Source organism: Miniopterus schreibersii (genome assembly GCF_964146895.1).
Source record: "Miniopterus schreibersii genome assembly, chromosome: 6".
Classification (NCBI taxonomy): Eukaryota; Metazoa; Chordata; class Mammalia; order Chiroptera; family Miniopteridae; genus Miniopterus; species Miniopterus schreibersii.
In genome coordinates, this window is record NC_138107.1 from 78,177,796 (window position 1) to 78,190,301 (window position 12,506).

General features: G+C 38.7%; 1 protein-coding gene across 5 annotated transcripts in view; it reads left to right on the forward strand.

Moving 5' to 3' along the window:
- UTRN (utrophin) overlaps window positions 1–12,506 on the forward strand; it is a 398,636-nt gene that overhangs the window by 194,450 nt on the left and 191,680 nt on the right. For 3 of the 5 annotated variants that reach the window (XM_081141495.1, XM_081141496.1, XM_081141497.1), the window contains one exon: window positions 7,885–8,074. In XM_081141495.1, coding sequence (XP_080997621.1) covers window positions 7,885–8,074 — 190 coding nt within the window. Of the gene's footprint in view, window positions 1–7,884; window positions 8,075–11,265; window positions 11,565–12,506 lie in introns of those variants that run through there. The other 2 variants (XM_081141499.1, XM_081141498.1) reach the window with 2 other exon arrangements.

Here is a 12,506-nt window from a genome sequence, read left to right on the forward strand (position 1 = left end):
AATAGTGTTTCCTTGAAAGTTTTCTATATGCCATTCAAACTACTGATGCTACCATTTTTCTGCTCTAAAAAAGATAAATATATTTAAATCTCATGTACGTTAAATCACCTTTTAAGTATACAAAAATTGAGTAACACATATTTGTGGTTTTTCTGAGATGCTCTTTTCTTTTAAAGTCTAAAAAGAAGACATATCTATTTATGTTCAAACACTCCCTTGACCAATTATAATCACATGCACATTTGATTCACCAATATATCTTATAGCTTAAAATGTCAAGTATTATTTAACATCTTTAAAATAATATTTAAACAAGGCAGTTATGTGGGTGGCCATGTTTTATGCTACAAAATAAATATATTTTGATTGATCAATATAAGCTATTTTATAACATATCAGTTGCTTTTATAACATAAATCTCTTTAAAAGCTAAGAGTTTACATTTTTAAAACCCCAGTTCCCTTTAATGTAAACTATTATAAATCTGTCACCAGTGAATTCCTTTAATCTTTTATGAGAAGCTATTTATATTTTTAGTCTGTAGCATTTTTTCTTCTAAAGAATTCTATAGTTTGTCACTTCTGTTTGAAGTAAAAAATCTTATTTCTGCTAAAGTTCCCCTTGTACTTCAAGTGTTTTATCTTTTAGGTTTTCAGCCTGTTCCTATTCTTTATGATTTGTAGGTTATAAAAGATTTTTACGAAATTCTCTGCCTTTGTCCAGAAGCCACAACTTCCTAAACTTGAAGTGACTTTTTTCTATAATAGTGCTCATTCCCCTGTATTGTCTCATTACATTTCTCAGCGCTTCCTCTCACTCTGCCCTGGTCTTTCTTGAGATGCAGCAACTGGAACTGCCAGATATAAACTCTGTGAACCGTTTACTAATGCCAGTTCAGTGCTGGGTGTCATCTCAGGAAACTTCCACCTTCATACTTCCCAGCCTTTTTGCTCTTTGCACACCGCTCAGCCATTCCCATCAGTAACATTTCATTTACCTGCAGGGATTGTTAATGAAGCTGAATTTGAAGCTAGAGATGGGGGAGAGAATGGAGGGACTCTTCTAGCGGGTTTTATAATCTCTGGGATGTGATGGTTTTTGTAGTCATAAAAGGACCCTTGAGAATCTGAAATGGGTCCTTTAGTCATCCAGTCCAAACAACTTATTTTAAGGATGAAAAAAACAATTGTAGAATTAAAATGTTTTACCTAAGCCTTATAGCTAGTCAATGGCAGAGGTGTAGAATTAGGTTTTCTTCTGGGAGCAGTGCCCCAATGGCATGAATGGTAACTTATCAGCCTGTTTAGCAAAGTGTGCACACACACTCCTGAGCCTCTAATTTTAGCAGTTAATTTTGGCTTTATGGTAGTACTATACATCATGTGAAATTCCTTGAAAATGGATAAAAGATTCTTGTGGTGTCTAATATAACATACTCTAGTATTAGATCTAAATTTTAAAATGAAAAAAAATGGGTGGTATGGAGAACTGATACGTTTGAGCTGTATTCTATTAGCAATTTCACATAAAATTATATTAATTTAAAAAATCAGACTATAAATTAATATACTTATATACTACAATTATAAAAATTTAAAATGTGCATTTATTATAATAACATGAAGATAATTTGGACTGCTGTAAATGAGTTTAGTTTTTAGTATGTTCATTATTTTTAGTAGTTGATTATATTCATGATAAAACATCTGACACCAGATATATGCGAATTTAAAAAGGACACTTATGATTGAAATGCACATTTGTATGCTATAAGCAAAATTAACTTCCCAGTATTTCACCAAATTGTTATCTAAGGTTAGGGAAAATGCTATTTATTGAGTGTTTACTATGTTTTGATACATTTATTAAAATATTGCAGGAAGGGAGATGTTATTCCTATTTCGGTATTAGTTTATTCAACAAATATTTGTTGAGTTGCTACTCTGTGTAGGTCCTGGGGGTACCAGGTGAACTGATGATTCAGAAACTTTAAACACACAAGAAAGCAGTCCCTTTGAGTTGTGATCGGAGGTACAGTGTAATGAGGCAGGCAGAATCATGGCCGCAAAGGTGGAGAGACTATCTTGGATCATCTGGGTGGGCCAGTTCCATTCATAGGTCCTTAAAAGTGGAGGAGGGAAGAGAAGAGTGGGTCAGGGAGATGCGGTGTGAGGGCTCAGCCCTCTACTGCTGATTTTGAAGATGGAATAAGGGGCCACGAGCCAAGGAATGTGGGCGACCTCTCAAAGCTGGAAATGGCAAGGGAATGGATTCACCTCTGGAGCCTCTCGGGAAAAACCACAGTCTTGCCTGCTGATAACGTGATTTTAGTCCAGTGAGGCCCCTCTCAGAAACCAGCTTACACACTGTGAGACAGTGGTTGCTGTAGGCCGCTCGGTTTTAGTGCTTTGTTACAGGGCAGTGGCCGTGGTAAGGGAAATCACGGGAGCTCCGGGATGCGGTGTCATGGCCTCTTCTTCCATCTTCAAACCATACAGGTTTGGAAGGTGTCTGCAGCAAGTTCTGCAGGGTAAGTAAAAATTAACACAACGTGGAGAGGAAGGTTAGTCATGGGGGGTGGAGGGGGGTATTTAAGGTAAAAGGAGTAAAAGTAAAGTTCTGGATCTGGCAGAAACAGTGGCCACTTTGAGGATTAGGAATTGATTCATTCTTTAGGTAAATAAAGCATGAGGCTTGGAGTGCTGGGATGATCTTGAGGAGGTAAGCAAAGACGCCCACCACGGAGAACCTTGTGCCGAGCAGGGTTCAGGGTTAATGAAACTGCTGCTGAGGAGACGGGCAGCCAGCTCCAGGCTGCCGCAGCTAGTCCCTGGGGGAGCCTTGTCGGCCTTGATCCAAAACACTTTTTCTTTGGCTTTCCTAACTGACAAAGTAGAATTTTCTTTCATCATCTAACAGTTGTTTTCTGCATTTTCCTACAAAGTGAATATTTTTAAAGCAGAATCTCTTTTCCCACTGATGACCAGTAGATAATTTGTCGTTTTGTGCATCACTTTCGGTTTTCCACCTCCCCTGCTAGCCTGGTGCTGGATGCTTGCTGGGTGTATGATTGTCTGTTGTGTTTAAGGAATCCTCTGACTTCACCCATGGGGCTCTCAGGCATTTGCCTATTTATCTCTGGACTGGGCATTTTTAGGTTTTAATAGAACTAATGTATAATGATCTGTTTTTACATTAGCTGTTTGCCACATAACCTATTATGTGCATATGAAAATTCTTAAAAATAAAGGATAATGATTATGTAAAATGAATGTGTGTGTGACTTGACTAAGTTTTATAATTATTAAATTTTATGAGTGTTTTTAAAATAAGAATCATCAGTTCATGGTTGATTAATTGCACATGTGTACTCCTTTGATGTTTTGCACAGCCTTTATTTGGCTATTTCTAATGTTCTAAAAATTGTAAATGTGGGCAGGCTTAGGTGGAAGATAAAACCACGAACAAAAGGAACCACCCAAATTCTGGTAGGTAACTTCTAAATTTTAAAAATTAAAGAAATATAGGCACATGATTACCCCGAATTTAAAAATTACTGAAAGGTTTATAACAGAATATTGTAATTCTCTCACTACTCACCACCATTCCCCTCCATCGGGGCAACTACGTTCTCTTCTTTCAGCTTCTCCTGATGTCATTTGTACATTTTCATGTTCTAAATAAAATGAGTACTGTGTGCCATTGTATTCCAACTCATCAGTGTGAGACGTTGTCTGTGGGCATCGTATTCTGGTAAATATGTACCTAGGATATAGCTGTCCTGTGCCACCATTCTATTCTCTTCCCTTCCCTTCCTCATCACTGATCTTTTTCCACTTTTTTATGGTGGTAAAATACACATAGCATATAATTTACCATCATAACTGTTTTTGATTATACAGTTCAGTGGTGTTAAATACATTCACATTGTTGCCAAACCATCACCACCATCATCCCCACATCCCTCCGTCTTGTAGACTGAAACCCCACATCCATTAAACACTTAACTCTCAATTCTCCCCTCACCCCAGCTCCTGGCAGCCACCATTCAACTTTCTATCTTTATGCACTTGACTACTCTAAGTACTTCATATAAGTGGAATCCTACAGTATTTGTCCCTTTGTGACTGGCATATAATACTTAGTGATTTAATGTCTTTGAGGTTCATCCATGTTGTAGCATCTGTCAGAATTTCCTTTCTTTTTAAGGCTGAATAATATTGTGTCCTTTGTATATACAACATTTTGTTTTGCATCCATTCACTGATGGACACTTGAGTTGTTTCCACATTTTAGCTGTTGTGAATAGTGCTGCCATGAACGTAGGTGTACAGATAACTCTTTGAGACCTTGCTTTCAATTCTTTTGGGTATATACCCAGAAGTGGAATTGCTGGGTGATATATTAAATTTATTTTTGTTTTTTTGAGGAACTACTATATTATTTTCCACAGTGGCTGTACCATCTCATCACTGAATGTTCAGATAAGCAGATATTCAGTGTTGACATTATTATGTCTGTCTAAATATCATTAACAGCCAGGCACTGAAGTTTACTATAATTTTGCTTCCTCTGTTTTACCCAAAATGAATAATTGCTTTGTTTTTATATGCTTGCTTCTCTTTGCACCTGTTGCTAATTCTTCCCACATTTTCGGATGGCCTGACAGTACAATTTCCCACAAAGTCAATCGTATTAAGCGCTCTGTCACTCCTAATGTGTTTACTAGGATACATGCTTTCTAGGTGTGCTGCGCGGCCATCATCCGGGGGTGCCTGTGCCTTCCTCCTGGTCTGGAATCCCTATTCCTGCACCTCATGGGCCTCCCTTCCTTCCTTCCTTCCTTCCTTCCTTCCTTCCTTCCTTCCTTCCTTCCTTCCTTCCTTCCTTCCTTCCTCCCTCCCTCCCTCCCTCCCTCCCTCCCTCCCTCCCTCCCTCCCTCCCTCCCTCCCTCCCTCCCTTTCCTATTTTGGGTTATTCTTTCGCTTTGTCAGGGTGTATCCTTTGTTAACTTTGTCAAATGAAAACAAGAAACACGGCAGTCGGAGTGGTGATGGCGGCCGCATCTGGTCCAGTTCCGACTCACCACCCTCTTTTCTGAGGTCTCCTCTCCCCATCAGTGTGAGAGCCCCTCCCTGTGCTGGTGGCATTTTCATGCTGCTTGGATCTTCTTTCTGGATTTGCAGGCTGAGTATTGTGGAGGACGTTGCTTAGTAGCTTCTGGAAAAATGATGTTTGGGAAGTAATTTTAAAGGCATATTATAAATAGATTTTTATTTTATAAATGCTTATTATAATGCTGTAATAAGGACTGAGAAACAGAGACATAAAAGACTGCTTCTGCCCATAGTGAGTTTACAGAATAGGTGGACGGACAAGAAGTCTCTATAATAAAGTTAAAGTTAAGAGTGAAATAAGGTCACAGTCCAAGGGCTTTCCCAGGATACCTGTGATTAATTTCTGTACGAGGAGGAGTGCTGACCTTTTATGAACTCCGAGCTAGGAAACCTAATTGGCCTGGGATGTTTTGGAGGAGACGGTCATTAACCTTTAAAGGATTGGTAGGATTTTGATAAGTGGAGGTGATCGGAATGACATTTATATGTGGACATAAATTTTTTATGTGAACATGGTGTTAAGAATATTCTGGAGAAAAAGGAGCATACCACCTTGACCTGAACAAAGAGTATTGGAGGGAACTCAGGGATAAAGCTGAAAAGTAAATTAGTGATAGACTGTGGAGGGTGCTGAGTCCCGGGAGAAGCAATGTGAGTTTATTCTGCAGGCAGCCAAGCACTGTGGGAGGTTTTTAGTAAGTAAACGCGGAGACGAGGTTACTGATATTCCAGAATGTCATATAAATGGAATCAAGGTGTGCAGCTCTTGTGCCTGGCCTCTTTCACGTGGCAGAATGCATTGGGGGTTCCATCGTGTGTTTCATCTGTCGGTAGTTTATTCCCATTGCTCAGCAGTGTTCCATTATATGCATGTACCACAGTTCAGCTTTTCCCAGTTAATGACTTTTGGGTTAGTGTCAGTTTTTGGCCATTGTGAATGAAGCTGCTATAAATATTTGCATATGGGTTTTGTGTGGACATGTTTCCATTTCTCTCTGATAAAATGATTGTTGGATTATATCTTAAGTGCATGGTTAATTTTATTTTAAAAATGCCAAAGTGTTATTCAAAATGGCAGTACCATTTTCCACTCCTGCTTGCAATGTGTGAGCGTTGCAGTTACTCTACATTCTCACAAGCACTTGATTTTTAAAGCCATTCTAATATGTAGTGATATTGCATTGTGGTTTGAATTTACGTTTCTCTGATGATTAATGATGCTGAGCATCTTTTTATGTGTTTATTTGACATCCATATATCTTCTATGATGATGTATCTGTTTAAATCTTTTACCCATTTTTTTAAATATTGTGTTTATTGATATGTAAAAATGATAAACTGTTCATTATAAATTCAAAGAATGCAGAAAAGTACAAATAACAAAGTAAACCACCTTAGTTGAAGCACCCAGAAATAACCATTTTAATATTGAGTTAACATGCAAATAGGAAGACGGATGGATTGGATGGATGGTGATGAATGGATGGATGTGTGTATGGACAATTAGAAAATATTTATAAATGAGATATCACATGTGCTAATTTTAAAAATTGTGATATAGTTTACATATCATGAAAGTCACCATTTAAGTGTACAAATGAGTGGCTTTTAGTATATTTACCATGTTGCAAAAACATCATCACACTCTTAATTTTTGTATATTTTATCACCCCTAAAAGGAACCCACCACTCATTAGCAGTCAGTCTCTATTGCCTCTATCCCCCAGTCCTAGTCAACAGCTAATCAGCCTCTCTATGGATTCACCTCTTTTTGTGATATTTCATATAAATGAAATTGCACAATATGTGGCCTTTTATGTCTTCTCTCACTTGGCATAATATTTTCAAGGTTCATCCACATTGTCGCATGTATCGGTACTTCATTCCTTTTTTTGGCTGAATAATATTTCTTGTATGAATGTATTACATTTTCTTTATCAGTTCCCCTTTCCATTGATGAATATTTGGGTCAATTCTACCATTCAGCTATTATAAATAATGCTGCTATAAACATTTGCTTACAAGTTTTTGAGTGGACATATATTTTCAGTTCTCTTGGGTTTAAATACCTGAGAGCAAAACTGTATCCATTTAAAAAATTAAGTTGTTTGTCTTCTTATTATGGAGGTATATAAAGTTTTAAAGGTTGAGGTTACAGATGTGTGTATCTCTTAAATCATGCATCTCCAGGATAGTCCTGTGTTTTAATTTTAATGTAGTTTTAATGAATGGTTTATAAAAGCTTGATTACCCAATGTCTTCTGAAAATAATATAATTAAATCAACTTAAAAAACCAGTTTGTATTGATCTAAATTATTTAAAATATATAAAGTAAACCCTTTAAATTATTTTTATTTTACCTTAAAAGTTTCTTCAGCTATTCTTCTGGAATTTATTTAGTCACTTGTTGTGTGTATATTTACTGGTATTGCCTTTTGAGTGTCAGGCATCATACCAAGGTATTGAAATAAAACATATGGGGTATAACATACAGTTACGAGTTATAAAATATAGTTGTAATTATTTTATGATATGGATGTGGTTTTTGTTAATAGTTGTATGTCACTCTCCCTCTTCTCACAGTTCACAATAGCCCTCCATTAAGGATTATTTAAGACACACATCTGAATAAATCTCCCAGTTATGTTCGGTGCTTAAATAAATACAGGTCCTTTGATGCCGTCTGCTGATTTTTTCTTCAGTGTGTGTACGATGAGGACTGTCACACTGTAAGTAACAGAAATGTGTCTGTCTTGTTACTTGCAGCATTGCTGACAGACAGAGCGCCTTGGAGGCTGAGCTGAGGACAGTGCAGGCCTCTCGCAGGGACCTGGAGAACTTCCTGAAGTGGCTACAAGAAGCAGAAACCACAGTGAATGTGCTCGCGGATGCCTCTCAGCGGGAGAATGCTCTTCAGGACACTGTCTTGGCCAAGGAACTCACACAGCAGATGCAGGCAAGTGCCCAGAAAAATGCAACCAGTCTTTATTTACCATTAAAATTGATTACCATTGACAGGTAAGGTTGTCACCTTTTTCTTTTATGATATCCATCCTCTGCTGTAAAGAATTGGTTTCTGGAAATAAGATCTGTAAAATACATTTACTTAATAATTGGGGGAAAACACTTTGTTTTATGCAAGTAATAATTGTTTATTTAGACTTCCAGCCTCATAGCTATTCTGTTTTCTGTCATTTTAAGCTCTATTACAGTTACCCTTGTTGAATCTTACATTATAAGGACACTTCCTCTTAATATGAAGTTGTTTTTTTCTCCAATTATTATAAATACTTAATATAAAAGCTGTAAAGGCTCTATAGCTCAGTTTACAACTAAGAACATTGGGCTTGAAGGTATTACTTTTATGTCTCTAGCTTGATAATATGACATTCATTCTGAGGTTCAAGTTTTCCTTCTACACAAAACGTGGTAATACAAAATATTTCCTTTAAAAAATTTATGAGGACTCTTATGAAGCACATCTGCTTCCCTTTCCTATCCCCAAGTACAGCTGGGGTAGTGTCCTTGAACTTCCATTTTTTGTGTATGTGTAGAATGACCTCCTCTTGCCAATCACAGGCCTTCTCACTTAGAACTTGCTTTAAAATCTATTTTGATGGAGAAGTCTCCTTGCTATTTTATATTTTGACCTGGTGGCAATGGGGAAAAGTCATTAAAGGATATTAAGAATGAGAGCAATGCAATGGATTTGTATTTTATAGGAATCTAGCTGATGGTATATATGAGGAATGGGTTTGACCTGGGCAGGACTGACCAGAGCAGGCTGTTAGGATATATGCTTGTAGCCAACTGGTCAGAGGTGACAGTGATCAGGAATGAGGCAATAGCAGGGGGCATAGACCTAATGACTTGATAGTATGGGTCCACTGAGGGAAGGGGAGGAGGTAGAGACAAAGAGGATTGCCGGGTGACATTAGAGCCTGCAATTGGGAATATAGGAAAAGGAAATGTCAGGGCAGAAGTGCAAGGTGATGGGCTGGCACATTTCATTCTGACTATGTTGACATGAGGCATTTGAGTGACATCCAGGAGGAAATGCAGTTGTCACTGGGTCTATATTCAGATGAGAGACTTTGGCTTGGCCTAAGATGCAGAAACATTTTGTTGTTTTTGAATGAAAGTCTATTATTGACTTCCCAGTTTATCTCTTAATTCAAATGCATTTATTCATGATTTTCACACCCACATTCTAACACATTATCATTTTAATAATTTTTTTTAATGTGAGTTTTACATTTTAGCAGTACCAGTGGTCTAAGATGCTCTGATTATCTCCTGGGTAAAATCACACCGCCCTGGAGCTTTTCTGGGGTGGTGTTATACCAGGTGGCTGTTTTTGCTCCTTGACAGTATGTGTTTGGGCTTATTAAATTTTCATCTCCTGTACTCTCTTTCAGTCTAATTTTCATCCTCTTGTTCTATAAGTTCATACTTCGATTGTTTAGATTGTTTCAAATCTTCCCCTGTACCCAGCTCCATCCCCAGCATAGTGTTGGGGGGGGGGAGGGCATACATACCTGTATCATGGAAACGTGCCTGATGGTTTAGGGACAGGAATTACATCTTTTTTGATAACAGCTTTATTGACATATAATTCATATGGCATACAATTCACCCATTTAAAAAGTACAATTTATTTTTAGTATATTCACAGTGGTGCAGCCATCATCACAGTCAAATTAGAACATTTTCATCACTTCTGCACCCCTTAGCTATCAGCCTCCCATTTGCAACTCCCTGATCCCCCACCCTGAGCAATCACTAATCTACTTTCTGTTTCTATATATTTGCTTAATAACTTAATATTTTTAACTATATCATCAATTTAACTACCTCTTCCTATTTGCCTTTGCGTAGCTATTTTGACATTGTTAGCCTATCCAGAAGGAGGCAGTGTAGGTTCTCAGTATAGACCTACAGGGGAAAAACCAATCACAAGCAGAAGCCCACCAAAACACTGCTTGATAAACACAACTCGGTAAGACCCAGTAGAGGACTTTAACTCAGGCTAAAATCAAGGACTGGAAAGGCAGAAGAAGTATTACAAGAGAAACACATACTTTAAACACTGTTTCTTGTAAAGAATCATGATAATAATAATGGAGACAGGTGAACATGCGACATTCCCTGCGTTATTAGTTTGAGCAGGACACTGATAATGAGGAACGTCTGGGTTCTATTTTTGGCTGTGCCCTTTGACTCAGCCATTTAATCATTCTGGGTTATTTTGCTGACTTCCTAATAGTACTTTCTCCCACTGGATACATATAGTGATCTTCCAGCTGCAGTTTGAGAAAATGCATCTCCAGCTGTACACATGCCTATAAAACTCAAAAATTCGGTGCTTGGTTTTTACATCATATAACCGTGTCTTACATTTCTTCCTGATTAAATTAAAGCAGCTTTATGACAGATAAAATGAGATCATGAAGATGCCGTCTAAGGGGAAATGTGGTCATTTAGAATGCTCAGTAGTCAGTTACAGGCTTTTTTGTTGTATTAACTTTGTTTAATTAGAGGGGTCCTGACCTAAAGTTAGGTTTTGATTTTGAATGGCTTTCTTCCTAGGCAGCATCTTCCACTCTGCGTTTAGGGTGTCTGGGTAAAGCCACATACCCCCTGCAGGTATTTCTGTTTTGTTTTGTTTTGTTTTAGATGATCTTGTTCTGAGACCCATCTGGAGCTGATTTATTAGCACTTAACGGATGGGCCGATATCATTAGGGTCAGGTACCCTTCTGCCCGGCTCCCGATTTATAACAGGGTCTGTTCACGCATCGCTCAGAGCCCGCCGGAGCTGCGTTTAGTCGGGGTGAACGCATCGCATCCCTCTCTGCCGCCAGAGAGTGAATGCTGCTTGATCTCTTAATAGAAACCCGCCAGGAGGCCTGCACCGAGGTGGTGATGCTTCAGTCTCGGTTCCCAGGGGATGTCTGCTTTGTATCTGCAGCTTTCATGTTTCACTTAATATCCGTTTTGGCTCCGGAGCGCGCTCCTCTCCAGCAGCAGGCGCATTTGGCTGCTCAACTTGCCTGGTTCCCCGGCCCCGCCGGGCGGAGCGAGCGCTGGCTCTGAGCATCTGGGGGGCGGGGGGGGGGCTTTCTGGGGGCGTTTGCATACGTTTTTTAAATTGGGAAGAAGTTGAAGGAATTGCAGCGTCCTTTTGCCAAGAGCCCGAGCCCCTGTATCTTTCAAATGCGTTCCTGGAAACGAGCATGCTCAGAGAACTGGCAAATCATTGTCCAGTGACCAGGAGGAAACGATCATTGCTCTTCATTTATAATGCAAATTCTGAGGTGTCTCCAGAAGTGTGGTAAACTTAAAATGATGGCTGTGGTGAGAACGTCTCTGCAGAAAGTTGTGGTTTTGTTACATCGTTTGCAGAGGATGGCAGTTTCTTCTCCTCGGTATCAGAAGCTCTGTAAGGTAACTGACTGGTGGTTGAAAATAAGGGTCTCTGGGTGTCTGGCAGCGCCAGGCGCTCAGAACTAATCCTCCAGCGTCCTTACCCAGCAGGGACTCCTTTTCGTAGTGACCGTTAAAGCCGGTAAAGTGACTTGCTAATTACATTTTGTTTAAGAATCAGGAACAAGTTCTGTTTTGTGCTTATCTTATTTTGCAACTGAAAACCTTGTCTCCTGAGAAGGGCTAGTGAACTGTTTGAAGAGAATACAGCAAAACTACCTTCATCAAGACCTGTTACCTCTGTGACACTTTGCAGTGTCTTAAGACTGAGGGACCCGTTAGCCTTATGGAAATTCCAGTAAATTAGAGAAGAGTTTAAAATAATCTTTCAGTAGGTTACTTAAAACCTGTCCATGTCTTCGCAGCTAATTGTTTTATTTCCGTTTGAAAAATGAAAGCACATCTTGAAAACTCTTAGACTTATTCTCCTCCTTAACGAGCTTAATTTTATTTGGACAGGTGGATTAAGTGCACTTGCAGGAGACAACTTGTTTGACAGTTGCACATTTCAGATACTACGTCATCCTAAACATAAACAATTGAGGGAGCGCTTGTATTATTTCAACTTAGCTGTTATATTTTGGTCATTGCTTTGTTTACTTGAACTATGTTTACACTAGCTCATTACTTTTGTTAAAAATTGGAGCGATGTGGTATAAGAGGAATTGTAACAGGAATGTTAATGCATTTTATGTGGTACCTCAGTACAATATTTTTCCTTCATGTCATGTTTTAGTGCCATTTCCAAGAATGTAGCTTTCTGTCCCCTTAGCTTCCCAAACTCATTTATAATTGGAACAACTGTCTCTAGGACAATATTATGTTCATGATGATGCAAAATATGACATTTCCAAGCACCTAAACAGTGCATGTTATATGGAAGCAGATAGGGGGTGGGGGAGG